The 26805-nt window shown below is 42.8% G+C and overlaps 1 protein-coding gene across 2 annotated transcripts in view; it reads left to right on the top strand.

Annotated features, from left to right (window-relative positions):
- The first annotated feature begins 5573 nt into the window (after positions 1 to 5573).
- CPXM2 (carboxypeptidase X, M14 family member 2) overlaps positions 5574 to 26805 on the top strand; it is an 84741-nt gene continuing 63509 nt past the window's right edge. For both annotated transcript variants that reach the window (XM_065672965.1, XM_065672964.1), the window contains exon 1: positions 5574 to 6026. In XM_065672965.1, coding sequence (XP_065529037.1) covers positions 5699 to 6026 — 328 coding nt within the window. In that variant the 5' untranslated portion in view covers positions 5574 to 5698. The remainder of the gene's footprint in view (positions 6027 to 26805) is intronic.

Here is a 26805-nt window from a genome sequence, read left to right as displayed (position 1 = left end):
GGAGCGATCAGGTCCCCCCTGAGCCTTCTCTTCTCCAGACTGAACCCCCCAGGTCCCTCAGCCGTTCCCCGTCACACTTGTGCTCCAGGCCCTGCACCAGCTCTGTTGCCCTTCTCTGGCCCTGCTCCAGCACCAAAATGTCTCTCTTGTAGTGAGGGGCCCAGAGCTGAGCACAGGATTCAAGGTGCAGCCTCACCAGTGCCCAGTACAGGGGGAAAATCACTGCCCTGGCCCTGCTGGCTACACTATTGCTGATACAGACCAGGATGCCAGTGGCTTCTTGGCTGCCTGGGCACAAGCTGCTCGTGTTCAGCTCCATCAGTCAGCACCCCCAGGTCCTTTTGTGCCAAGAAGGTTTCCAGCCACTCTTCCCTGAGCCCATAGCATGGCATAGGGTTGTTGTGCACCAGAGTGGAGCACTCTCTGCTGATTGTGCCAGCCCTGGAACCACTTGCTTTGACAACTTCAAGAAGTTATGGCTGTTGACAACCAGATAGAGAGAAACACAACTGCAGAGCTGTTAAGGGAAAAGCCTAGTTCTCCCATACACAAACCACTAGTTCCACTAAAGCCATATAGTGTCAAAATGGTACGTGTGAAATAAGAGCTGGGAAACACCACCTCAAGGCAAAAGAAGGGCAGGAAAGATTGGCTTACATGTGCCCTCCAGCTGCTGGCACTGAGCATCTCCAGCTCCAGGGTGACATAAGAACTTGCCAGGCTAAACATAAGTTCTTGCCTGTGTTTAGGGGCAAGGGGGAGCTGCAAGTGCCTCTTTCTTCCAAGGTCGTTGTTGAAACTGGCTCAAAATACACGGCTTGAGAAGTGTTAACCATCATCTTTCAAATAAGTACTTCTTGGGAACAGAAATCAGCCCTGCTCATTTGCAGATAACAGCACATTGTGTTTCACTTCAGCAGGATAAAGATTTAAAGCATAGTGTAGAATGACTTACACATTATCACTGGCGTTAGTCCAGGAGAGGAGGATAATGCTGGTCACAGTTGTTCTATAAAATATTAGTTTGCTCTATCTCCTTCCACATCAACTGCAAGCTTTTTGAAAGCTGTTGTGATACTTCACAGGCAAAAATAATGAACAGCCCTTAGGCCCAAAACATCTGAGCCTTCAGTGATCTTAATACTCCAAGAACTAAAAACACCTTCGTTCCTGTAAGTTGTCAGTTACTCGGATGCTGACAGACAGAAAAAAAACCATCTTGCAGTGAGGAACACAAAAATTCTGCGCAGAGGCAGACTTTTGTGTGGTTTTCCAGCTGGCTGGATGCATGCACATCCCATAAAGAGAGGTGGGTCTGGAACTAGCAGCAGTGCATCCATATTAACAGAAAGTACTAGAATTCAAGAGAAAGAAATAGGGGGGTGGGGGTAGGGGTGATTATTGACACAGGACGAGACTCAGGAATAGATATTGATAGGTAAGTTTGGGTGAATGATAGAATCATAAAATAGTTCGGGTTGGAAAGGACCTCAAGATCATCCAACTCCAGCCCCCTGCCATGGACAGGGACACCTCACACTAAACCATGGCACCCAAGGCTTCATCCAACCTGGCCTTGAACACTGCCAGGGATGGAGCACTCAGAACTTCCCTGGACAACCCATTCCAGTGCCTCACCACCCTTACAGTAAAGAACTTCCTCCTTATATCCAATCTAAACCCGTTACCCCTTGTCCTGTCACTACAGTCCCTGACGAAGAGTCCCTCCCCAGCATCCCTATAGGCCCCCTTCAGGTACTGGAAGGCTGCTCTGAGGTCTCCACGCCGCCTTCTCTTCTCCAGGCTGAACAGCCCCAACTTCCTCAGCCTGTCTTCATACGGGAGGTGCTCCAGTCCCTGATCATCCTCGTGGCCTCCTCTGGACTTGTTCCAGCAGTTCCATGTCCTTTTTATGTTGAGGACACCAGAACTGCACACAGTGCTCCAGGTGAGGTCTCACAAGAGCAGAGCAGAGGGGCAGGATCACCTCCTTCACCCTGCTGGTCACGCTCCTTTTGATGCAGCCCAGGATACGGTTGGTTTCTGGGCTGCGAGCGCACACTGCAGCCGGCTCATGTTCATTTTCTCATCGACCAGCACCCCCAAGTCCTTCTCTGCAGGGCCGCTCTGAATCTCTTCTCTGCCCAACCTGTAGCCGTGCCTGGGATTGCTCCAACCCAGGTGTAGGACCTTGCACTTGGCACGGTCTTAAATGATTCCATAAATCTTAAGGAAAGAATGCTTGGAGTGGAAAGAGAGTTATTTGTGGCAACTGCAAGAAGTGAAGGAATGGGTATGGCACCTCCTGAGGTTCTGCACAGTTCTTACCTGCAGAAGTGGAGATGTGCCAGCAAGCCTGACACTTCTTGAATCCCTTGAGTACCTGCTGGGTACATTCTCATGGGTGACCACAAACAGCTCACCAAGCTTCTCTTCTGGTCCCAGGAGTCACACTTAGGGATGGTTTCTCCTGTTGCCAGCATGCTGATGTGCTGGCCTTTCACTTGGTGAGGAGGCCCTTGCAGGGACTCCCAGCTAACTGCAATGCATGGAAACTTCACTGGGGTCTTCAGTGTTTTGTAATACGCCAGAAAATTCAAAAATCATTAGGGGTGAGATGACAGAATGAGGTGATAATGCTGCCTCTACATGGCTTGGCCCCTAATTTAACTACCAACACCTCACTTAAATGACATGAACATAGAGCAATGAGTTACTGGATACAGGAATGATAAGGCATTGTGGTGGGTGAGCTGGGTAACATTTGGTGGATGTTTGTATCACTTACATATAATTTTTTACATACATGAAATAGGTACGTCTGTTATTGCCAGAATGCTTTGCTGCTATAATTTATGCTGCTATATCTATGTACATACAGCTACTATGCATACTCACCTCCTAAAGAGGTCCAAATCCAATATAATACATTGTCTATATGTACAAATTAAAATATATAAGATAAATTAAAAAAATAAAGCCCACACAATTCTCTCTTTATAGATAGAAAAGTTATTATATGGGAGAGAAAAGACCTAATGTTTACATACATCGAAATTTATACATTTAAAGATGCCAAAAGCAAATAATGTAAAATTCCCCCTAATCACAGTCCTCATTCTTTTTATTTATGTACTTTTGACTCGATATGTTATGAAAACACTTCTTGTTATGTTTGGAAATGTAAATCCTCTCCCTGTTCTATGCATCCTTCAACTACTGCAATGAGTTCATAATTTGCAGCTAAAGCTCCTTTAGTAACTGGAAAAACGGATCATTAATGATGCCATGGAAAAGTCTATTTTTCTGTTACTTCTCTAGGTATGTGAATGTCCACAATACTTGCAAAAGAGTGACTGTGCTGCAAATGGTAACAGGATTATGCCAGTTTTGTGTAGCCTGTGCTCTGCCCTTAGAATTTAAGACCAAGGGAGGAGAGGACCAGGTAATTTGGAAAGGGAAAACAGAAGAAGAACATCTGTGAAATCACTAAAATGGGATGTACAGGATATTCAGCATGCCACCAGATACAGGGAACAAGCAGTCTGTTGCACACACCATATCCAGTGGGTCATAGCTCCCTCATTGCATCCAGTCATTGCACGCTCTGTGCCAAAGGGGACAATGCCGTCTATTTCAGATGAAGCTATCTGAAGAGTTTGATGGGAAGCAGTGAAATCAAAATAAAATAAGCAATTCAGTAAAGCAGTGAAAAAGCAAAGTGTGTTTTATTGTAGTTTTAGAAAATGAAAATTTCTATATCTAAAATAGCAAAAGTCATAGTTTCCAGATGTTAAAACATGTAAAACTGAAGGATGACAATAGAATTGCTGGTGAAAACATATTTTCATTTGTCTTTTTAGAAAACAGTCATCATATAATCACAAAATTGCTTTTGGAGCTAGTGACTAGAAAGGAAGGATGACCATTAAATATATGGGACTGGATCACCACAGTCTGACGCCAAACACACCAAGAGATATAAGAAGCAAGATATGAAATTGTGATTATTACGGTATTAAAGTTATGAGAAACACACATGAAATGTGATTGCAAAGGCAGAATAAAGAGTGGGAGAACAGATGTAATGCTGTCTCTCAGCTGACTGGACAATGGCAAGATATACAATATACATGATGAAAATATAAGCTGGTGTTTTCAACACAGGAGTAAGGATTCATATTTCATGCGAGCCAAGTGCTGCACGTTTCTTTCAGCACAGAAGGCTGTTTTTAGAAGTATGAAAAAGATGAAAGATAAGATTTTTATCTTCAAACAAATTGATTCTATTGAAGACACTGGGTTGCATGTGTGCAGCTGCTAGCACAATACATCCTAATCTGTTTAGAAGATGTTCCAGAGTGAATAAACGTCAAGACCATTCAAAAAGAGTGAGAAAAGGGGCCACTGATGAAGCAAGTCCTTGTTTTTCAGGTGGGCCGAGTCCAGAGATCTCCCATATACCCTAGGAGAAGCCTCCTAAATAGGCACATGTTGAGTTTTATTAGTTATAGAATCAAAGAATCCCAGACTGGTTTTGGGTTAGAAGGGACCTTAAAGCTCATCCAGCTCCAACCCCTGCCACGGGCAGGGACCCCTTCCACTGGAGCAGCTTGCTCCAGGCCCCTGTGTCCAACCTGGCCTTGAGCACTGCCAGGGATGGGGCAGCCACAGCTTCTCTGGGCACCCTGTGCCAGCGCCTCAGCACCCTCAAGGAAGAATTTATTACTAATATCTATATAGATAGACTTGTATATTACTTATATTTTTATGTATATTGATATAAAATAAATACCTAAATACATAGTCATATATAACTTATATTTTTTTCTATATAGATATAAAATATTTAAATATATAGACTTATATATAATATTTTTTATAGAAAGTATGTAAGTCATATATATATATAACATATATATATAATATACAGAGAAGTGAGGCTGAGATGAGTGCTAGAGAGGGATCCTACATTTGTAAAAACTAAGACCTAAAAAATATAATACCATGAAAGGGAATACAGCACAACATATATGGAATGGAGCTCATCTGCCACCGACCCACATCATATGCATCTTCATGTGACCCAGGGTCAAAGCACAGGCAGATGAACCCTGCCAGTCACAGGCAGGGCTCATCCCAGCTTCTGTGTGCCCACCCCATCTGCACAGCGTCTCCTGGGGCAGGAGGAAAACACTTGGAAGACAGGCTGGGAGGCAAAGGCTGGCTGCCAAGTTTACTGTTCTCTGAATAAGTGCTCTCTCGACCAGCTCCGCACGGGAAGGCTGCAGAAACTGTTGGGGGATTCAGCTGAAACTCTCCCGTAACTCTTACTTTGGAAGAAAGCAGCCACAGCAACACAAAAGGCGTGAAAGGCAGCAGAGGGCAAGCAGGAAGCTAACCGTGCTGGGGATCCCACCTGCCAAACGCCGGCGCAGCGCAGCGCTGGTCCGGCTGTCTGGCTGGGGAGCCCGACGATCACATGCATCCCCGTCCTGCCCCCTCCCTCCGCAGCCCCGTCCCGCTGCGCTCCTCGCAGCTCCTGCTAAACTATCCCAAAGCGGAGGCGTTTTACACAGGCGGGATCCTGTAGCCCTCTGCGTCTCCTTCGGGGGGGATTTGCTGCCGAGGCTCTTTTCTCCCTTTCCACATAAAGTTCTGGAGCTTGCAGAGATTGCTGCACGAGCAATTAGTGATAATGAGTGCCCTTAGCAAGAAAGGCTCGTGTACTTCTCAACTCTGCCTCGCTCTCTGCGCCTTTGGGGTGGCATTGCTGAGGGACATGTCCCAGGCGGTACCCATGGACGATCAGGATTATTACCTGCAGGAGATTAGCAACAGGGATCACTATTATTCCTTTCCATATCCCGGTGAAGAGTTTTTCCCTTTCACGGAGCAGCCTGGAGAGGAAGGACCTATCCGTGCTGCAGATAAAGAGGAGCACCCCCAGTTCAAACCGAGCAGGAAAGAGTTAAAAGCGAAGAAAAGCAACAAAAAAGGAAAATCCATTCTTGAAACTCCACCAGGTAACTTTCCACCTTCTCCTCCAGAGCTTGGAGTCTGCTAATCTCATGCTGACTGTGACTTTTAGCATTAATGAATATCCAGTTAATAGCAGTCTTGGTAATAATAACAATAACCGTGGTCGTGGCGATGATGATGACACAGAACAGAACTTTTATAGGCTTTTTAACCCTTTCTTCCTCAAGTAAAGACATTTTAGAGTGGTGATTATTACTTATGCTGCGCTCTAGTTAGTATATGGATTTTGCCTTCTTACTTACGCTTGACAACTGGCTTGCTGTTAAAGTTGTTGTTCTATAAGCGAAAGAGGAGAGATGGATTCTGTAAAAGCTGATTGTATATGTGCCACCTTACTTTGTTCTTTGCCTTTTTTAGTCTATGAGAGGTTCCTGAATTACTTTACTTGTAAACCTGTGAACCTTGCTTTCAGATTTCAGTTTAAAGGCCTCCAGAGGAAGATCTGTAAAGATCTTCCTGTAAAAGACTAAGTCATAACAAGTTCAATTTAATTACTGATCTGTAAAATAAAGAAATTAAACAGCCACAAAAATGACTTACACTAAAAAAGGGCACCCTCAATCCCATTCTCTATTTTCTGCGTTTGATGGGATGAAAATATGCAACTATTAAAGTCTACAGAAACTTGATCAGCTTTTACCATTCAGTTGTTCCTGGAAGAAGAGTAATTTCTTTCTGTGCTTTCCACATATATGGTTGGTGCTTTAATGGCTTAGGATACCAGTAAATTTGGGAGTGAGTTTGGTCCATGACCTTTAGATTCGTAAATCCCTATAGCTGCATTCCACTTTTCTTCAGAAGGAAACTTTTAATGTTAACAGCTGGAGCATAAGGAGCAAAGTTTGCAATTCAGAGCCATTAATACATGGAGTACAGGAAAACAGCAGATCCAGGGTTGTAGAGTGACTTTAGCTTTTGCCAGTTACATCTGGGAGAGAGTAAACAAAATACTTTCCATTTAATATTAACACTAACAAATTAATTACCTTTTGATTAGCAAATAGATGTGCTCTTAAAATAATAAATACTGATAAGAAAATACCATTTCTGAAGTATGGAAAACTGTGGGGTGGGCAGTTTGAATTGCCACTGAAAATATTGCCTGGACCATGACAAGGACTATTTTATTGGCTTTATTATGTAACTATGTGCAACACATGGATTTTAAAGCTACCTAATTAGGTATCAGGCTTTTTCTTCTTCAGTGTGGTGCAGACAATACAGATTTCCAGCCTGCAATGGGATGTTCTGCAGTTCAGCTCTGCTTTCACCTTCCCTATTGGCATTTTCCCGATTTCCTCAACCCCATGGCTTCGCACATACTCCACCAAATATGACAGCAATAATGACAGCAACCAATCTGCGAGGGCAATGTTCATTTCTCTTTACAGATAGGCATCTTCCTTGTTCTTCACCCATGGCAATGAGCACCTTACAAGTGCAAAGAAGGCAGCAGCAGTACCAACAACCACCTCCTTCACTGGGGAACACTCATCCCTTCCAAACCTGATTTAGTTTATGCGCTGCAGGTACAGAAGTACAAAATTCAAACTATATAACACTGCTGACCTACTAGGGGAGCATACTGAGGTCTTGCATGTAGTCTGAATTTGGTTATGGAATCACATTCATTTTTGTATATAGAAGAAAAATAGACCTCCTTAAGCCTTCTCTAGAAAACACTTCATTTTGTGCCAAGCAATTGACATGTGCGGAAGTCTTCTAATTTGCTGGTTTTTAACTTTCACCCTACCTGGCTCTCTGAGTCCAGGGAATCATTTTATTTCTCCGTTCCATCAGGTAAGGCCCTTCCTCAGCCTCCTCCTGTTCCGCAGCATGGCCAAGCAGAAAGTCAAGAGGAACCTGGCAAGGGCTTGTGATGCACGACCAAAAGCACCTGGAAGGAGCTTAGTCCCTCTTGGCTGATGCTCTTTTGAACCAACTGAGCTACCAAGCTTTCACCAGCTGTGTGTAATGAGAGGTTTTAAAGCCTATGAGCTTATGAGGCACTGGAACAGGATACCCAAATAAGTGATAAATGCTCCATCCCTGGAAGTGTTCAAGGTCAGGTTGGACAGAGTCTTGGGTTCCATGGTCTAGTATGAGGTGTCCCTGCCCATGGAAGGGGGTTGGAACTGGATGATCTTAAGGTCCTTTCCAACCCAAACCAGTCTGGGATTCTATGAAAAACAATAGCCAGAGGTGTAACAAATGTCTGACTCCCTCCACCAAACTCATTCCTTGCTCCAGCACATAAAGGCTTGACACCAGCTCAGCAATCTGCCTGTTAGACTTACTTTAATATGGGAAAATGCTGTATTTCCTTGGGAGCAGCTGCACTATTTTAACTGAAATAACCATAATAAGCCCTCAGGCAAACACACAGCAAGAGGATGGTTACCATTTGTTAAAGATGTAAGTGAAAACAGGAGGTTTTTAGCAGGAAGTGCCTGGCGTTTTTAAATGCAGCGTTAAAAGCTCTAGCTATAATACTTGAAATGTCTCCTTTTAACTCTCCCAGATGCAGGTGAGGGTCAGATCCTGCCAGTGCAGTGACCCCAGTGCTTAACGCCATGTCACTCTGTCACCAGGAATTGGTTTGAAATGAAGATCTGATAATCCCAGGTGTCTAAATAATGATATATGACTATAATTTATCACATTTGACCTGTTAAGAGGACAGCTAAAAGTAATAATAGCAGCTATCAAACAGATATCCACGACTAGTAACTCTAAATCTGGCTGTGTAAATACGGGTGCCATGTGTATGTGTATGCTTTAATATGTTATTAAATATATCCAGAACTGGAATCAGTGTATTAGACATGGAATGAGTACAAAATCTGGGGTTTGTGAGCTTCCCTGACAGCCAGGGCATGAGGGATTAATTAGTTACAACAAACAATAGTTTGGCTGGAAGCTGGGATGGAGAAAGAGGAGAAACAAGAAATGTGTGATCTGCCCTTTGGCTGGGCAGCTGGTACTGATCAGCCCTAACTTTGAATCAAAGTTGAAATTGAACATAGCAGTCGGAAGGACACAGCACAGAACAGATGACACCGACTCCATTTATTTGAGCTTATTACTCAAGGTAGAGAGAATATATACATTTTACCTGTGAAAGATTAATGTAGAGAGAAATCCTATTGATGATGTTGGGGTTGCAATGTATGTGGGGATTCAAATAATTATTAGGATCAATATTTGCAAATACTTGATCCAGGTGACAGTTCAAAACATCAGTCAGTCTCTTTGCCCTTTAAACAGCTCATAAATGAAGCGGTATCAGGTCATCCTCGGGAGGTAAGCAGTTGGATTGACAGGTCTCTGTATATACGTATTTCCATTTTCTAATTCCAACCTTATTTATTTAGGCTTCTATCCAAAGCCTATTCAAATCACTGGAAAGAGCCTTGTTAACATCAATATTTTTCTTTTATGAGGCCTTTAATAGATTTAATATATGCCTTCTCAGCTATGAGCTGTGGGGCAGATCCGTATAAACGGTTTGGGAGGTCTGCCTGCATATAGGCAAAAATCACTAGGAGGTTCATGGGGTTGAGATCCATGTGAACACTGCTCAGTGCTGCAGATTGCTGTGGGTTGTGACTGAAAGGTTCCCCCTTTTTAATCCTATTGCACCCAAATCTGCCACAGTTATATCTGTAATTACTTTTATTTGATTTACAAAAATAATACTTATTAGAGAGTTCTTGTTCTGGCTATACCTCTGTACTTAATGCCCTCAAAAATAAAGGGGTAATGTTTATTTGTATGGCAGGATGGGGTTGACTGCACATTTATTTTATATTTCACAGATCTCACAGTATTTTATTTCTGTGTAATCTCTGCATAATGTATGTTTGTATGTAGTTATGATTTCGTAGAATCAGAGAATCCCAGACTGGTTTGTGTTGGAAGGGAGCTTAAAGCTCATCCAGCTCCAACCCCTGCCACAGGCAGGGACCCCTTCCACTGGAGCAGCTTGCTCCAAGCCCCTGGGTCCAACCTGGCCTTGAGCACTGCCAGGGATGGGGCAGCCACAGCTTCTCCGGGCACCCTGTGCCAGTGCCTCAGCACCCTCACAGGGAAGAGCTTCTGCCTAAGAGCTCAGCTCAGTCTCCCCTCGGGCAGGTTCAAGCCATTCCCCTTGGCCTGTCCCTACAGGCCCTTGTCCCAAGCCCCTCTCCAGGTTCCCTGCAGCCCCTTAAGGCACTGGAGCTGCTCTCAGGTCTCCCCTTCAGGAGCCTTCTCTTCTCCAGGCTGCCCCAGCCCAGCTCTCTCAGCCTGGCTCCAGAGCAGAGCTGCTCCAGCCCTCGCAGCATCTCCGTGGCCTCTCTGGGCTTGCTCAAGCAGGTTCATTTGGACAAAGGACTTTGCCTTGTCTCATCTGCTGTTTTCCCCAGGCTTGATGAAGCTCTTTAGATGCACCACTGTTTGCTTGCTAAATATATGTTTTTTTGTGTAATGTTGCCAGCTGCTCAACACTGTAATTCTGAAGGGTTTTGGTTAGTTGGTTTTTTAAATCCATGTAGTGTATAGGAATTTCCTGTCTGGCTCAGGACCTCACTGGATATGTATCTGAGGAGGAGTCAGTAAAGGAAGGCAAAAAGAGGATAAAATGGCCAGTGCAAGCAACCATGAAAATTATCTTGCAGAAAAGATTTGCATGTATAAAAATAGTACTGGTGGTTCATTAATCGAGGCATTTATCAAGGGATGAGATAATGAAGGCTTGGAGAGAGACATCAGTGAGTGACTGAGGAGGAAAAGCTGAATCATAGAGATGTTATTTGGGAAAAACTGGAAAGATTTTGCTGTAAAATGGTGATGAAGACATGAAGAGGCTATGAAGTTAAAAACATGAATGTTTATGGTGTTGCTGGCATTTGAACGATGAATTTGTTCACTGGGATGAAGAGATGAGTGATATATAAGACACTGAACAGATAGCTGAAAGTACTTAAGAAAAGGTCACCAAGACACACCAGGTTTCCAGCTAGAACAGAAGGAAACACAGAAGGAAAAGGTAGCCTGTGAATCAGCAGCACTGCTTGCTAGAATTGTGATTTTGGATGGGTTTAACTAGAGCAAAGATGGAAAAGGGAGCAAAGATAGAAAAGGGGGAGACTGAAAACAGACAGGCAGGCTGAAGTCTTACCTAGAGAGTCAGGAGGAAGTCTGGGAGCAAAGAGAGTCATCAAAGCCAACTTTCCAAAGACATTTGAAGTGCAGCGTCTTGAACTTTGCTGGCACATTGATGGTACGGTAATGCCTCAGAGCTCTGGCTAGGAAGAAGCTATTAGACACACTGGCAGGGTGCCTTCAAGTGATACGCGAGGGCCACAAGCCAGATGGAGTGACTGGTATGGGTCTGTCAGGGAGCAGAGCCAGCAAAGGCTGTCAGCGACGTGTCAGGGAGCTTAGAGGAAAGATGTGAAGGGAAATGGGGCAGGAGCTGGAAGTACAAATGAGATTCAGGGGGAACAGGAAACAGGTTTTTGGGTTAGGGAGCTGAATCAGAGGGTAAAATGAAGGTTGGGGGATGACTGCTTACATAGGCTGTTATTTAGTGCAAGCTGCTTAGTGATAAATGACTTGTATAAGGACTAAGAAGAAATAAGCACAGAATTACCCGTATGCTGGGTAATTACCAGCACTGCTGTTTTCTAGCCCGTTTGTATCACTTCTCTTAAACCCTGTAGCTGGCTCCATTCCTGAGAAGCCGAGAGAAAGTGGAGCACTCCTGTGACCTAGAATGTACATTTTAATTATAAAGCTTTTGCTTATAATTCTTATGCCAGCAACTTCTCAGAATGAACTCCCTGGCCCTAGGTGCATATTCCATGAATTTTAATGTGACCTGTATCACATCCTGATTGCCAGATGTGACAAGCAAAGATGAAAACGTGGCTTTTAATGAGTGTGCTTTCATCTACCAGCTTCTGTTTTTCCCTCAGCATAACATAGCCATTCCACTTAAGAGCCCGTACTTTAAAGAATGCCACAATGAAAGAAGACAAAGGATGAGCAAGACTGAGCAATAAGCAATGCCCTCAAAACTGGCCAAACCTTTTTGATTAGCATCTTTCCTTACTCATGATTTCAATGAATAATGTAACATGAGAAAAATGAATCAGAATAAACACATTTGATTATGCTAGAGAACACTTTCGTACAGTAATTCTCCCATCAGCCTTCTCTGAATTCAAATTTAAGGTGAGAAAAATACCTCTTTTTAAAAGGGATGGTTTCACTGAATAGATTTTAATAGCATGAATCCGAGTCTAGACTTGTTCCTCAAATACCAACATATTGCAAGTCACTCATTATTTGAATTCATTCTTGGTTTTTAATGTTATTCTCTGTTCAGTGAGTTGGTTAGACAGGTCAATCAGACAGTTCACAATCAAATTTCACTTATTTCCTTTGGTTTTGGAATGAACACTTCTGTCAGCTGTGTGATCATAGAATCTGTCAAAAAGATAAAGTAGTGGAAGTGGAAGGTATGGTGCAGAAGAAGTAATTTATTGCTTTTTCAATGTTGGAGCCTTTTTTTTCTTGGGATTTTTGAGCCTTGCCCAATTCATTGTGTTAAAAGCAGACTACCAACAGGTTTGTTATCTGAGTACAGAGCTGAGATTTGGTTCTCATAATCACGCATAACTGTTGCTTGTATTTGTATTGTTATGACACAAAGGCTAAATTAGACTTGGCCTTTTTGTCAGGGTTACGGTGAGTATATATCTTCTAGTACTGCTTGTTTTATAAAGCAAGGGTTTTTAAAATGAACATGTAAATATGTGCCTTTAACACTAGGGTTTTGGGTACTCAAGGAAAATGGGAACAAACAAAGCTCTGATGTAGTCCAAATTATTTGCCTTTTACAATCCAGTGATTACACATGAAAAACATTCAGTAGCCCTAACTCAGTTCAAACATTCACCACAGAAAATAGAAGTTGTAGGAATAGTCACTCATATCGGAAACACACAATCACCTTTAATCTTTCTGTCCCAAGGACATACCTTACTGGACAGTTTGGTCCTATTTAATTTAGTAAGCCATTAATCAGAGAGAGCATTTGAGTTTCCTTAATTTTTGTATGAGATTTCATTCAAGGATGGTCACAGCCATCATATCTGTGCAGTTACATCTCCAATGTAGAAGTTACTTCTCAGTAAACTGCCTGAATACACTGTCCATGCACAGACAAGAATAAAGGGCATGGACAGTAGAATAAGGGCATTTAGAGGACACTGTGGCCAGCCCCAAATGGGTCTCTAACACTGCTGTCCGATTATCTTTCTTTTAGGGAATTCTTTTCCTGAGCCACAGATGATGCTGATCACTGAGCGCATCTGCCTCTTTCAGGGGCTAGCCTTGCTCCTCCAGAAGCCTTTCTCTGGCTATTTTGGTTGACTTCAAAAGTGTTTGGTGGGGTTTTTACATATCCGATCAAGTGATGAAAACCACCACATTAAACCGTTAGCAAAATACACTGCCGTGTTAATTCATTATTTCTGATGCAAGCACATTTCCAATTTCCTTGTAGCACAGCTAACATTTGTGAACATTCGTGATTCCATTCCCTTGCGGTTTTATCATCCCAGTGTGGGAAAGAACAGGGTGCTCTGGGTGTCTGCTGTGTGCTGGAAGGGATGGAACACCACCAAAGAGCAAGGAGGTTTATTTTTCATGCAGTCACAGGCAGTGCTAAATCAACTTGACAGGTGTAAAAGGAAAACTGCTTCTCTTTTCTACCCATAGCTAAAAATGGCAACCAAAAAAAGGTGAGAAAAACAAGAGGGGGAATTAAGAGATGCCAGATGGTGACTCAGAGCCAGAGTGCCTATGAAGCCATCAGCGGAAGTGTGTGGGGATCGTTTAAAGCTTCTTTAGGGTACTTGGGTTTAGCTGTGAATCTCTCTCGCCCTGTTTGAATTGAATTATGAAGGGTAGTCTAGTGAATCTGCCAAGAGATACCTAAGTGCCCTTTTGGACATAAAATACTTCTGGTAGGTAACATATTGGCATTGGTGAGCAAGGATTTGTACCATTATTATAGGCTAAGTGGACACAAGGAAAGATAGGGTTTACCTTCCTTATTTCCACAGTGATCTGCATCATTTTTCTAAGCAAAAAGAGGCTTTAAAGTGACTTTCTGATTCTGGAGGGGTGCTTAAAGGATCTTTCTTATAAAGCAGAATCAGGCCAAATATACTGTAAAGTGTATTTTACAAGAATTTCTTACAAAATATTACATGATATACTACTACATGTCAGAGCTGAGGAAACATATTTTACCCTTGGATTAGGAAAAGTGAATGATTTCCTGTTCCAGCATGAGTGAGCCCAAACCTGCACTGCATGGTCTGTGTGGGGCTGCGTCACTGTGTCTGTTGGGATTTAGATAGTGCAGAAAATCACAAAAACTCTGTCAAGCTTCAGCAGACCATAGTGACTTCCAGTAACTATTGCTCATGGATGGAGTATCTTATTTAACAGTGGAAGCTCCCAGAATGAGGATTAATCCCCTGTTTGCTTGTGGTTATTTAAAGTGTGAGAATCCTGTAAAAGTACAGGTCTGCAAATAACAGTAAAACCAGTTCTGCTCCTGCTTTCACACAAGCATTGGCAGGATACTGTAGTTGCAAAAGTGCTGCTGCATCCAACAGTCCAATCAAGGAATGTAATAGAAGTTTTTGTATACATAAGTTAAGCATAACTCATAGACTGGGAGCTTACATGTCTTACTTCTGTCTGCTACATAGCGCATTTACTCTGTAGTATCTAGCTACATAAAACATATTACTCTCAAAGTGAATAGTGAACCTGATTAATTGAGTGCCTTTGTGGCTTTTGGTTTTTGGTTAATCACAGATTTATTTTGTGGTTTATCTTTTCCTTTGTTGTTTTTAATGAACTGCCTGACAGAATTCTTGTACTACTGTACGTCAGTCTTGGATTGCTTGTGAATTATGTGATGTATGCAGCTGGCAATAGTGTTGTTCTGTAATCAAAATGACTCCCAAGGACTGAGTTCAGCTAACAACACAAAGTAGATATTCATGAAGTCAATATTAAAGGATTAAGTGTATTTTTATAGTTATAAACTTCTAAAAATATGAGCGTTTTGAAAGAGGTATGACTTTTGTGCTTAACAGCAGATTGCAATCTAAGCTCCTACCCTTAGAGATACAGTCACAGGTAGTAATCATTTTGGTGGTGGTGATGGAAATTAATTGATATTTCTCTCTTTCATTCATTGAGTGCTAATACAAATACCAAGATAAGCATCAGGGTAGGATTTCTCATCCCCTAACCCTTAGGTTGGAGACTCATACTCGTCTTTGTCCTCCAGCCTCCATTCAGCTCCTTCTGATGTTTATGAGAAAAGAGGTATCTCCTGCAGCATGGGCTGACAGCACCTTTGTACATCAGTAGGTTGATGCTCACTAACTTTCCCTATGAGATGTGTGTTCATGACAGCCATGTGGGTGCTATAGCCATCTGGGGAATCATTTGAAGTCAGATAAAGGGAAACATCCTGTTCCATTGCCTTGTCTGGTGGCCATGTTGCTCCCAGAGCTTGTTATGTTGGTTAAGTTTGCAGTGTACTGATCCATTCAGGACAGACAAATGCTCAGTTTTGAATCCTAGTACATGGCAGACAGATCTTCACCACCCTACTAGGTACAGCATTCACCTGTTTTATAATGGTACTCAATTGGCTAAAGCACCAGAGACCTGTATTTAAGTTGTTCTTTCTTTTGGACCTCAGTGGCTCATCAAGATAACAGCTAACAGAGCTTCCTAAATCTAATTTGTTTGCTTAGATTGTGGAGTTCAGTGCTTCCTGTAGATGATATCTTCCTCATGTTCTCATGCATCACAAATTTAGTAGTTTTCTTGTCATTTCCCTTCTTTTTGGCTCTACAAGATTGATCCTCCTTGCTGGGACCTAAAAGGAAACCTGAGGGGGAGCCCCAAATGTTCCTGCTTAACTTCTGGTTTTCTTTGGCCTATGGAGGGGGTCAGGAGTTCTGCAGTCTCCGTTGTCCCTAGATTTGCCTTTTACCTGTTTCCTCGTATGAACTTTAGAAAGCAAAACAGTCTCCCATTTCAAGGGGAGTTATGTTTGACATGAGAGCGCAGAGCAAGGCCAAGTATCTCCTTCCTCTAACACATCCCAGATTTACTGTAAACTGCCTGAGTTCATTAATCATCACGGTGTGCTGGGAGTCAGTGTTGTTTGCAATGGGAGCAACTCGAAACCATCTTTCTCATTCTTTCCCAGAAATTAGAGTATTTTTATGTTCTCTTCTTCAGAAATACATTGGTTTATGGTGACAGGTTTATGGCTTCTCTCTACTTTCAGGGTCTTCCTAAAACATCTGTCAAATGCAGGGAAAACTTCAAAGTATCTTAGAAAGGCTGATCTCAAATCTGGATGTAAGCACTCACCATTATAACCACCCTTATGCCGTATTTGCCTTCAATACACTCTTTTTTCCCCCCAAGATAAGTTTCTATAGTGTAATGGGTGTGCCCCATACACATGACAGAGGATGTCAGAACACGGCACCAGATTTCAACCCTCCCAGCAATCTTTCACTGACTTAGAACAGAAACTTCAATTTCATCCAAACAGCCTTTTGTATGTGATTGCCTAAAAGCAGAACCTAAAACTTCAGCTTATAACAACGTGATTTTTCTCTTTTCCCCCTTAATTGCTTATATACTGAGAAGTTAACAGAAAATATTCCAGAAACAGTTAGAATAACATTTGCCATCACAAGCTGGATGGCAAGTTCCCTGTCCCAAAGGATAGACCCAGTTTTATCCCACCGAGTATTTAAACTGCACTTTCTTTACTCACTTCAAATTCAGAGCAAAAATTCCATTGAGAACTCTGCCAAACGTATGTCTGGGTTATAGATGGCTTGTATACATGGCTGGAGGGAAGGCTGCAATTTCCCATGGTAAATCTGGACTCAGATTTGCTCCAAGATCCAGATGAGCCAAGAGCATGGGAACATGCCCCAGTCTTCAGTGCATATCCACTAAGGTGGAGGTGATAACTCTTATGTTGCTAGTGCATAGAGGACTGAGGAGACAAGTAGCCAAGGCCAGTTGTAGCCAACGTCCAGCACACACCCAGGCTAAGACAAAGAGAAAAATGTCTTACAGCCCTTTTGGCAGATATATTCTTCCTCAGGCTCCTCTGGATGCTTTAGTATCCCAGCAGAGGACTTCAGTCCAAAACTCTTTCAGGCTCCTCAGATGAGTGTCTCACATCTGGTCCAGCTACTTTGTGTCAGGTATTTCGTTAAAATACATGAAAGTGACAAAAAACTGGCCCCCAAAAAATCTTGTTTCCATCTTGTAATGGAACAGATGATTGGTGGGTCATAAATAGAGGCAAGAAGCTATGTTCTTCCAAAGACCTTTGGAAATACTGACAGAATGAGCCCAGGTACTGCAGAGGCCAAGGGATGGGTGGGATGCATGAGCTCAGAGAAGAAAATGGATAAATTCCTTAGCTGCCAAACTTGCAACCCAGGAGGAATGAGGGTTGAGGTATCTGGTGACTGAAATCACAAGGTATAGCATCTGTTGTCTGCCTGAACAACTGAATTCTTTAGCTTAAAAGAGACGAAAATATGAAAGATAATATATTCTTGACCCATTTCTTCTGCAAGACTACTGCCTGCTGCTTAGGACCTGAAAACACTTCTACATCAAAGAGAGTGATGTCTGTTTGCAAGCAATTGCTCAAGTCCACAATGAACAATGAGCGAAGCTCTAACCTGCAGCTGAAAGTATTCAGTGTTATTTTAAACTATTAAGCAAAAAGGAGTGCGGAGGTAAAGTTTTGGTAGCATGGTAAAGTCTGCTTTCTCAGTAATCCAAATCGTGATGAGGACTAGTAGCATGTGGAACACAAAATACTGCAGACACATCTGAATTGTTTGATGCTGCAAATACGCCAACAGCAAATATGCACTTCGGGGGGTTTTGATGCTTGAATGCCAGTCAAATGGCAATTGTACATGTGGAGCCCTTATACAGAAAAGGAATAGAATGGGAAAGTTTTCAGATTATGATCAAAATGTGCTGGTATGGAGTTATGCAGCTAAAATACCACAGAGCTCTGAAAAAGAGGAGAGAAAATAGCACTATTGTTCTGCAAAACCACTCTATAATTCTGTTCATTAATCCTGAATCAAACTTTTTTTTCCCAATTAGCAAGTTAAAGATATACTTTTTCAATGCTCAGGGAAGCTTATCTCCAAGCTTTCTCTATTCCACAGCTTTTCAAGTGCAGTATACCTCTGCTTAGTAAATACTTCCAGCTCCGGCGGGTGGGAAGGAGGATGGACTCTCCAAGGCAGCAGTTGAGTTAATGATAACTCCCCAGTTATGACCTGCACTTTTCACATTAGCATATTCATGTTTTGCAGTGGAGGCATGGTGGCAGCATGTATTGTTGCTAGCATGACACCTTTCTCCAGGGAAAGGATGGCAAACCTCACTGGGCAAATAGTACAAACCAGGGTTTATTTGAGTGTTCTCATGAGCAGTCCCCCTTGGGTCCACAGGCTGGTGAATGCATTGCCTTCACTATGGATCTCTGGGCTTTCAGCCTTGAACAAGCAGACATGCAATTTCAAACTCACTTGTAACTCACATTTCATATCATTTGAAGCGCCTGACACACTTAGCATTGAATCAGTGAAGCCTCCTATGTGTTAAATGTTCAGCCTCTGATTACGAGCCTTTGCTGGACCAGGGCTGAATTGTTCAACAAAGCAGAAAGGATGTTTATACAGAATGGATTTTGGGAATCTTTTGCGGGCTGCATAAAGCTGCAAGATTGTAGGAAGCTGGAAGAGGGCAGAAGGACCTCTGAACACTCACTCATTTGAGTTGGATAGATGCCCACCCTGCGAGATATTTGTCTGAACCTTGCTTGAACTATTCAGCTCTGTAGCGTGGAGCTGGAGCTTCATAACAGCTTCCCTGCTGAACCTCCAGTTCTTCCTTCTGATCAGCTCAGAAATAGCAAGAGCCGTGTCTTTCTCATGGTATTTTTAGCACTTTTCCTGCAGGCAGGAAGCTTGAGGCTTGTGACAATGGTGAATGCTCAAAATTAAAAAGATATTAAGAATAAAGCTTCTAAACCCACAGAATCCTGGTGCTTGCTTGGGCTCGAGGCATTTTTCATTTAATCTTATTCTTTAGCTCCCTGAATAGGCTCTTCTCTGTGTAGTCTGAGGGCAGGTAGAGAGGGGGAAGTGAAATGAAGGGCCTATGGTGTGTGCAAAGTGCCATCTTCACAATGGACAAGCAAAACCTAAAAAGTCGTTTAGCAGCTGAAATCCTTGAGGCAGATGAGCAAAAGCTCATGGGAAGCACAGCAGGTGAAATGCAGGAAAGGGAGAGACTGACAGCAGAGTGCGTGTGTTTTATGAGCTCCTTCAAAACCATGAGTAATTCCTTGCTTTTGCAAACTGGGCTCTGTCGTTAGATTTCTTCATCAATGGTGCATTTTCCAATGGGATTCCTGTGCTGCCCTGGGGTTTGTGTCTCCACTGTGAGGCCACATGGCAGTCACAGCCCTGCTCCCAGGCAAAGCATACCTTCTGCATCCCTCCTTCCATCCCAGCAATTCCACTCTGCTCTTTATCATAGAATCGTAGAATAGTTTATGCTGTCTTTATGTTTGTTGGTTTTCAGTCCAGGCCTGGATTTGATTTTCTCAAGTCTTAGAGATGTAATGGTTCCTTGAAGTTTTACTTCCTGATGCTTCAAACTGGTAAATAATCTGCTTTCAGGGTGCTTCTCAAGGGTACAACTGCTTGGACATAGGGTGCTTTAAAGGAAAGAAAAAAGCTCTAAGATGAAAGCTCTGTTATGTGAATTCCCAAATCTTTTGCTTTTCAGCACTTCTGGGTATATCTGAAGAACCTCTAGTTATTTTCTTGGGCATCTGGCCAATTTTTGATCCCTTTGCTGAAAGAGTTTTCCACTCTTTTGGCCCTTAAATGTATTAGCCACTTCTGACTTTTTAGCACTGTTTTAGAGCTAGACTTGGATCAACCATTCATTTAAGAATGAAAAAGTCCAGGAAAAAGAACAATTTAGTGCAAAGCAAACAAGCCCACTAAACTTCTTTTTAATGTGCTCGAGGAAATACAAACTGATTCCCTTTTCAGGGGTGGGAAGTTTGTCTTCAGGTTAATTGTAACTGCACAACTTCATTTTAAATCATTGAGCAATAGCTCCAAGCACTACGGTGACTTACGTGCTTTATGAGAAGTGTTTGGTTTTATTCATTCCTCTTATTATTTCATATGAAATAATAACAACAGATGTGATGTTAGAAAAAAGGTACACATGTCCGAACTTGCTGCTGGAGCAGACACCCCAGGTCTGCATAAAACAGAGACTTGCACTTTATAAAAGGTTTTAAAACCAAGTTGGATTGATTTTAGGTATTTCCTGTCACAGGCTCTCTATATAGGTCGAGTATTTAGCCCAGATGTGCAAGCTGTACAAGGACTAGGCAGCAACTAAGACCAGCCTGTGCAGTGTGACAGGTCACAGATAAACTCTGAGGCTTGAACAATCATTTCCACCCCCAGCGATGCTTCCTTGAAGGAGAATTACTGCTTCGGTTGGAGCAATCCCAGGCACGGCTACAGATTGGGCAGAGAAGAGATTCAGAGCGGCCCTGCAGAGAAGGACTTGGGGGTGCTGAACGATGAGAAAATGAACATGGGCCGGCTGCAGTGTGCGCTCGCAGCCCAGAAACCAACCGTATCCTGGGCTGCATCCAAAGGAGCGTGACCAGCAGGGCGAAGGAGGTGATCCTGCCCCTCTGCTCTGCTCTTGTGAGACCTCACCTGGAGCATTGTGTGCAGTTCTGGTGTCCTTAACATAAAAAGGACATGGAACTGTTGGAACAAGTCCAGAGGAGGCCACGAGGATGATCAGGGGCTGGAGCACCTCCCATATGAAGACAGGCTGAGGAAGTTGGGGCTGTTCAGCCTGGAGAAGAGAAGGCTGCGTGGGGACCTCAGAGCAGCCTTCCAGTACCTGAAGGGGGCCTATAGGGATGCTGGGGAGGGACTCTTCATCAGGGACTGTAGTGACAGGACAAGGGGTAACGGGTTAAAACTGAAACAGGGGAAGTTTAGATTGGATCTAAGGAGGAAATTCTTTCCTGTGAGGGTGGTGAGGCACTGGAATGGGTTGCCCAGGGAGGTTGTGAGTGCTCCATCCCTGGCAGTGTTCAAGGCCAGGCTGGATGAAGCCTTGTGTGAGATGGTTTAGTGTGAGGTGCCCCTGCCTATGGCAGGGGGGTTGGAACTACATGATCCTGAGGTCCTTTCCAACCCGAACTATTCTATGATTCTATGATTAATTGCAAGGGGTAGAAACACAATTAGGTGCTGGGGTATGATGGAAACCTCTGCTGAAGTGGTCAGGCTGTCTTTGAGGGTCTTCTTGCTTGTGCATGGAGGCGTGTTTGCAGCTATGTGTGTTTCTACATGCAGAAAAGGCAAAGTTTAATGTCACTCCTGATCAGCAGCATATTCTTTGGGAAGATCGAACATTGACTAAGATTATTTTTCCACAGAGCACAAGGGGAGCAATGACTCTCAGAAATGATCCTATTAACCTAGGTCTCACTGCAGAATATGCAGTGAGTAGAATATACAGGAGAATAAAATACTTCTACGTTCTGTTGGTAAATGGGTATTTTTAGTTTTAATCATGAAAAAATGAAAGATGACATTCCAGCTCGCAGCTAAGATGACTAATGACTGTCTGCTGCTCATACTACTTCATCACACTGGCTCTCAAGTTTGCTGGCGCACGTCAAGAGCTCAGTCAGAAAGCTAAATGGAAAGAAAACAGCCTACTGTGAAATACAGAACTGACCAGAAAAGTGGTTCTATCTTCATCCCTGATTTATTTGTGTTAAACTTTGGACTGCTTCATCAAAGGAAGCTAATGCAGCTGTTTCAGTATCATTTTCAGCGCATTTTCTGCCTTATAAAAAAGTAAAAGAAACATAGTTTGTATGCTTAACTTGATTAAAAGTTAAGTAATGTTAAGCAGTACTGACCGGGAAGTGGCTAAATTTCTCAAGTGTAAATTTAGTGCTTGGGAGTAGAGGTAACTATAGCAATGGCAATAAAATTTAATGGCTTGTCACTACTAATGAGAACTCCTTTACAATCTCTCAAGTTTTTCTTGCTCTATGTGTGTGGGCTTCGTGTGTGTGCTTAGGAGAGTGAAAACTGGGTCATTTCATAATAGTGCAGTCTATCTCAGCGAAATTAGGTGGGTTTAGTGAGCTGCTCAAGCTGTTCATGAGCATTTCACCGCTCAGTCTACTATAACCTCAGGTGTGCAAATCTGATCCTCATGATGGAGCATATACAGCCCCTTTCTTATGTCTTCCCACTTGGATAGTTCCTTGTGTCACCTGGGATCCCTATTTTGCTCCCAAAGTATGGCTTTACTCCAAAATCCTTAAAGTTGGCAAAATTCTTGGTAGATGTGTATTTCCAAGGTCCAGAGTTATGGACTTTTTACAGGTTATTTATGTATAAGGAATTTCGTGACGATGCTGTCACTCTGTACAACTGCATAGTGAACGTGCTATACCTCACTATGGATACATTTACTTCTGTATAAAGTTACTACCATAGCTTTCATAAAGGGGGAGGAAAATAATTGCACCATGAGCCAATTCCATACTCGCACAATAGTTTTTATGCAGTTTTACTATTTTTAGTAAAATACACTCAAATGGAATTGTTAAAGTGGTTAAACTTTAGCGTTTTTAAGATATCTCTTTTATTGAGACAGGCGCGTACCTTAAGACAGTAGCTATTTTCTGTCTTGATTTTGTACTTGTTAATGGCATTCTAAGTTTCAATGTTCATTTTTAATGGCCACATTTAATTTTCTTATTGTAGAATCTTTGGTCTTGCAGAATATTGCAGTGATTTGATATTTTAAGCTATTTCTGGCATGAAGACATTGGACAGATTCATGTTTCTAATGGTAATTTTAGTCCTATACCCAGCCATTGTGCAAGTGGTCTGTCTCAGGGTTTTTCTCCATTGTTGGCTGAATCCATTTGTTTGGCTGTGGGGAATAAAAAGGATGGTTCTCATTTTTGATGGCTGTACTCAGTTTTGTGGCTTTAGCTGGAATTGCAGGAAGCCTTCATCCTGTGCTTCAGAAAAACATCAGAGGAGACGTGTTAAAATGAACAGCACAGAATTCAGCCTTAGTCAAAACTCATAATAAAAAGTTAAGTATCGATATGATATTTTTGAGGCTGAGGGTTTTTTTGTCCCTTAAAGGTAATAATATGTCTCTTTCAGAATGACTACACATATTCCTTTGTAGAGAAAGCGGAGGACTTGTCAGGTTTGGATACAGATCAGAGGGTACCTTGTATCACAAGCATCTGGAAACCTTTCCTGGAGCTATGCCTACAGTGAATTCAGACTGCACTGAATGCAGCTTGTCCTCACATTCTTTCTTCTGTTAATGGCCTGGGAACCATGGCCAGGTTTGCAATATGATTCCCATCCTCATTCTTTCCCATATCAAGTCAGCAAGGTGATGTTCCCATGGGCAGCAAGACAGGAATACTGGGTTGACTGCATGCACCTCCCTTTCCTCTGCCTTTCTCTTCTCATAAAAAGGCATGGGGAAAGAGAAATGAAGGCAGTTTAAGGCATACAAGAGCTATGGACAATGTTTCCGTACCTACCGACCTGTGTTCAGCTGTAACTTCTCTCTACCTGGAGGAGGCTGATGCCTTAGGCATGTATGTTGTGGTTGCTTCTTCCTCCTGAGCAGGACCCCAGGCAGCAAGAAACAGAGTCAGGAGTTAAAATGGGAGATGCTTCTTGTGCCCAAGCATGCTGACTTTGTGCATATGGGATCAGGCTCCTGCATTGTCCACATCATAAATCAGATTGTCTCCTAAACAGGCCATACAATGGCAGCAGTGGGCAGCTCAGGGAATGTGTGTGGTATCTGGAGTCTGGATGAGCCTCATGAGTCTGAAAGTTTGGCCAGCAAACTCACAGAGAACAGGCTTTCTGGAACTTCCTGCTTCCAGCTGTGCCAGGAATAACAGAAGCTCTTCCTGCTAAGTGTGCTGTTTTGCTGTATCTAGAACCAGCCACAACCTGGATTTGTGAGGGAGCAAAAATGTGAATAATAATGCAATAAAAAGTGCACTTTCTGGATCTCGGAAATGCTTGGTTTCATGTCAGACCTGACCTAAAGGATCAAGATAATTGTTAATTTATTCTTTATTTGCCTTTAATCATTGCATTTTCCCTCAACCATGGAAGGAGGAGAAGAGACACTTTTACACTTGTGTGGAGCCTGTACCCTGCAACTTTTCAAGTGATGGCTGTGCCCATTCCTTCTATCTGGTGCACTGTGTTTAGGTGGCATATAGAGAGCAGGAGGTGTTTGGTGTCTGCACCATGGGAGAGCGCCTTCCCTGTGTGGGACTGGCCTTTTGCCATCAGCCAGGAGCTGTTGGCAACCTCTCTCTAACTCCCTCCATTCTTAAAGAGCTGGTTCAGTTTTTGAAGCATGGATAGTACCCAAGACATGAAAGACCATGGCAGCAAATCTTCTGATGGGAGTCTTAGCAGGGAAAGGAGTGCGTATACCTGGAAGACAAAGCAGTGCCTGGTGAGCAAGATACGGTTAAAAAGTGTGTCCTCACAGGCTAACAGGATGTCAAAGCACAGCCCCTTGGCCCAGAAACAGCCCCTGGAGAAGATGGTTGCAAATAAGAGGCATATTAATAAGAGGGGAAAGGGACCTGGGGGTCCTGGTGGATAGGAGGATGACCATGAGCCAGCAATGTGCCCTTGGGGCCAAAAAGGCCAATAGCATCCTAGGGTGTATTAGAAAAGGTGTGGTTAGTAGGTCAAGAGAGGTTCTCCTCCCCCTCTATTCTGCCTTGGTGAGGCCGCATCTGGAATCTTGTGTCCAGTTCTGGGCCCCTCTATTCAAGAAGGACAGGGAATTGCTGGAAAGAGCCCAGCACAGAGCCACAGAGATGATTGAGGGAGTGGAACATCTCCCTTATGAGGAGAGGCTGAGGGAGATGGGTCTCTTTAGCTTGGAGAAGAGGAGACTGAGGGGTGACCTCATCAATGTTTACAAATATGTAAAGGGTAGGTGTCAGGATGATGGAGCTGGGTTTTTTCAGTGATGTCCAGTGACAGGACAAGGGGCAATGGGTGTAAACTGGAGCATAGGAAGTTCCACGTTAACATCAGGAAGAACTTCTTTACTGTAAGAGTGACAGAGCACTGGAACAGGCTGCCCAGGGGGGTTGTGGAGTCTCCTACGTTGGAGATATTCAAGGCCCGCCTGGACAAGTTCCTGTGTGATGTACTGTAGGTTACCCTGCTCTTGCAGGGGGGTTGGACTAGATGATCTTTTGAGGTCCCTTCCAACCCTTGGGATTCTGTGATTCTGTGTGATATCTGATCATCAAAAGCAGCTCTGAGATGTCGAATGGGTAGCATTCATGGGACTCTCACTTAGGCTTTTTCCTCACCTAGAGCCGATGAAAATGTTCCTGTTGACTTCAAGGGGCTTTGGGTCAGACCTCTGACAGAGCTGGTTTTTGTGGCTTCTAACCAAAAGTGTTTGTGGGTTTTGTTGGGGCTTTTTTCTTCAAACCTTCAACAGCAACCATAGGGTAAGCATATATTGCAATAGAATATTAACATAATAGAAGATTAATAATAATACTAAGATAATAGAATATTACTAATAATAGAAAAAATGTATGTTGCAATGCTGTGATAAATACTGCCCTTCCTTCTGAGTGAAGTCCCCAAAGTCTCAAACCCCTTGCAGTATTTGCTACTTGTCCTAGAAAAATATACAGCTTTGATGCAGCATTAGAGAACAATTAATGTTGACTTAGGAGACAAAATTTTGGCATCTGTTTAATCTTTTATTTCGTCTTTGATCTGAGAATATAATTCAGTATTTTGACTTCTATATAGGGGATTTGTTGTAAGTGCACATTGCTTCCTCTGTTCTTTTAGTGCCCTGGGAATGAGTTTATAAGAAAAAGCAAATAAAAGCAAACTGTGTGTGCTTGAAGAACCTTCATCTGCCTGTACTGCTTCAATTAATCTGGGGTACATGGCAACTGGTGGCCTGAATTCAGGCCAGAAATGAAACCAGTATGTATTGCTAGCAACACATCGGACGTGAACAAAGTCAGAGTACTGCTCAGGCTGAAATCCATAGAGCTGTTTCCAGGGAAAAGCTGAGCCATACCACGTATGGAGTGTGACTCATGGACATCTGTGGAAATTTCACACTTCCACAGTTGCATTGTCAAAACAGCAAGTTTTAGCTAGACCGTGTTCCCCCCACAAATGTCCTAATACTGTAAATATAACAAATTATATAGAAAATGGAGAACCTTGTTCTGTTTAATTCAGCCCCCACAAAGACTGTCGCAGAACAGCAATGCAAAGGTGTTTTCAGCAAGTGGCATGTCAGCACAAATGTGTTTTTGCTGTTATTTCACCTTTCAGGTGCATTGCAATTTTAAAATACTTTGCATACCTGAGGCTTAAGTATTACTTAAGACAAAGCAATTGGACTGATGGAGTTTCCTTTAAAAGTTTTGCTGTTGAAAAATGAATTATCAGCCATATTTTTCAT

Source organism: Lathamus discolor, chromosome 3, assembly GCF_037157495.1.
Source record: "Lathamus discolor isolate bLatDis1 chromosome 3, bLatDis1.hap1, whole genome shotgun sequence".
NCBI classification, from domain to species: Eukaryota; Metazoa; Chordata; class Aves; order Psittaciformes; family Psittacidae; genus Lathamus; species Lathamus discolor.
This window is presented reverse-complemented; position numbering and strand designations above follow the sequence as displayed.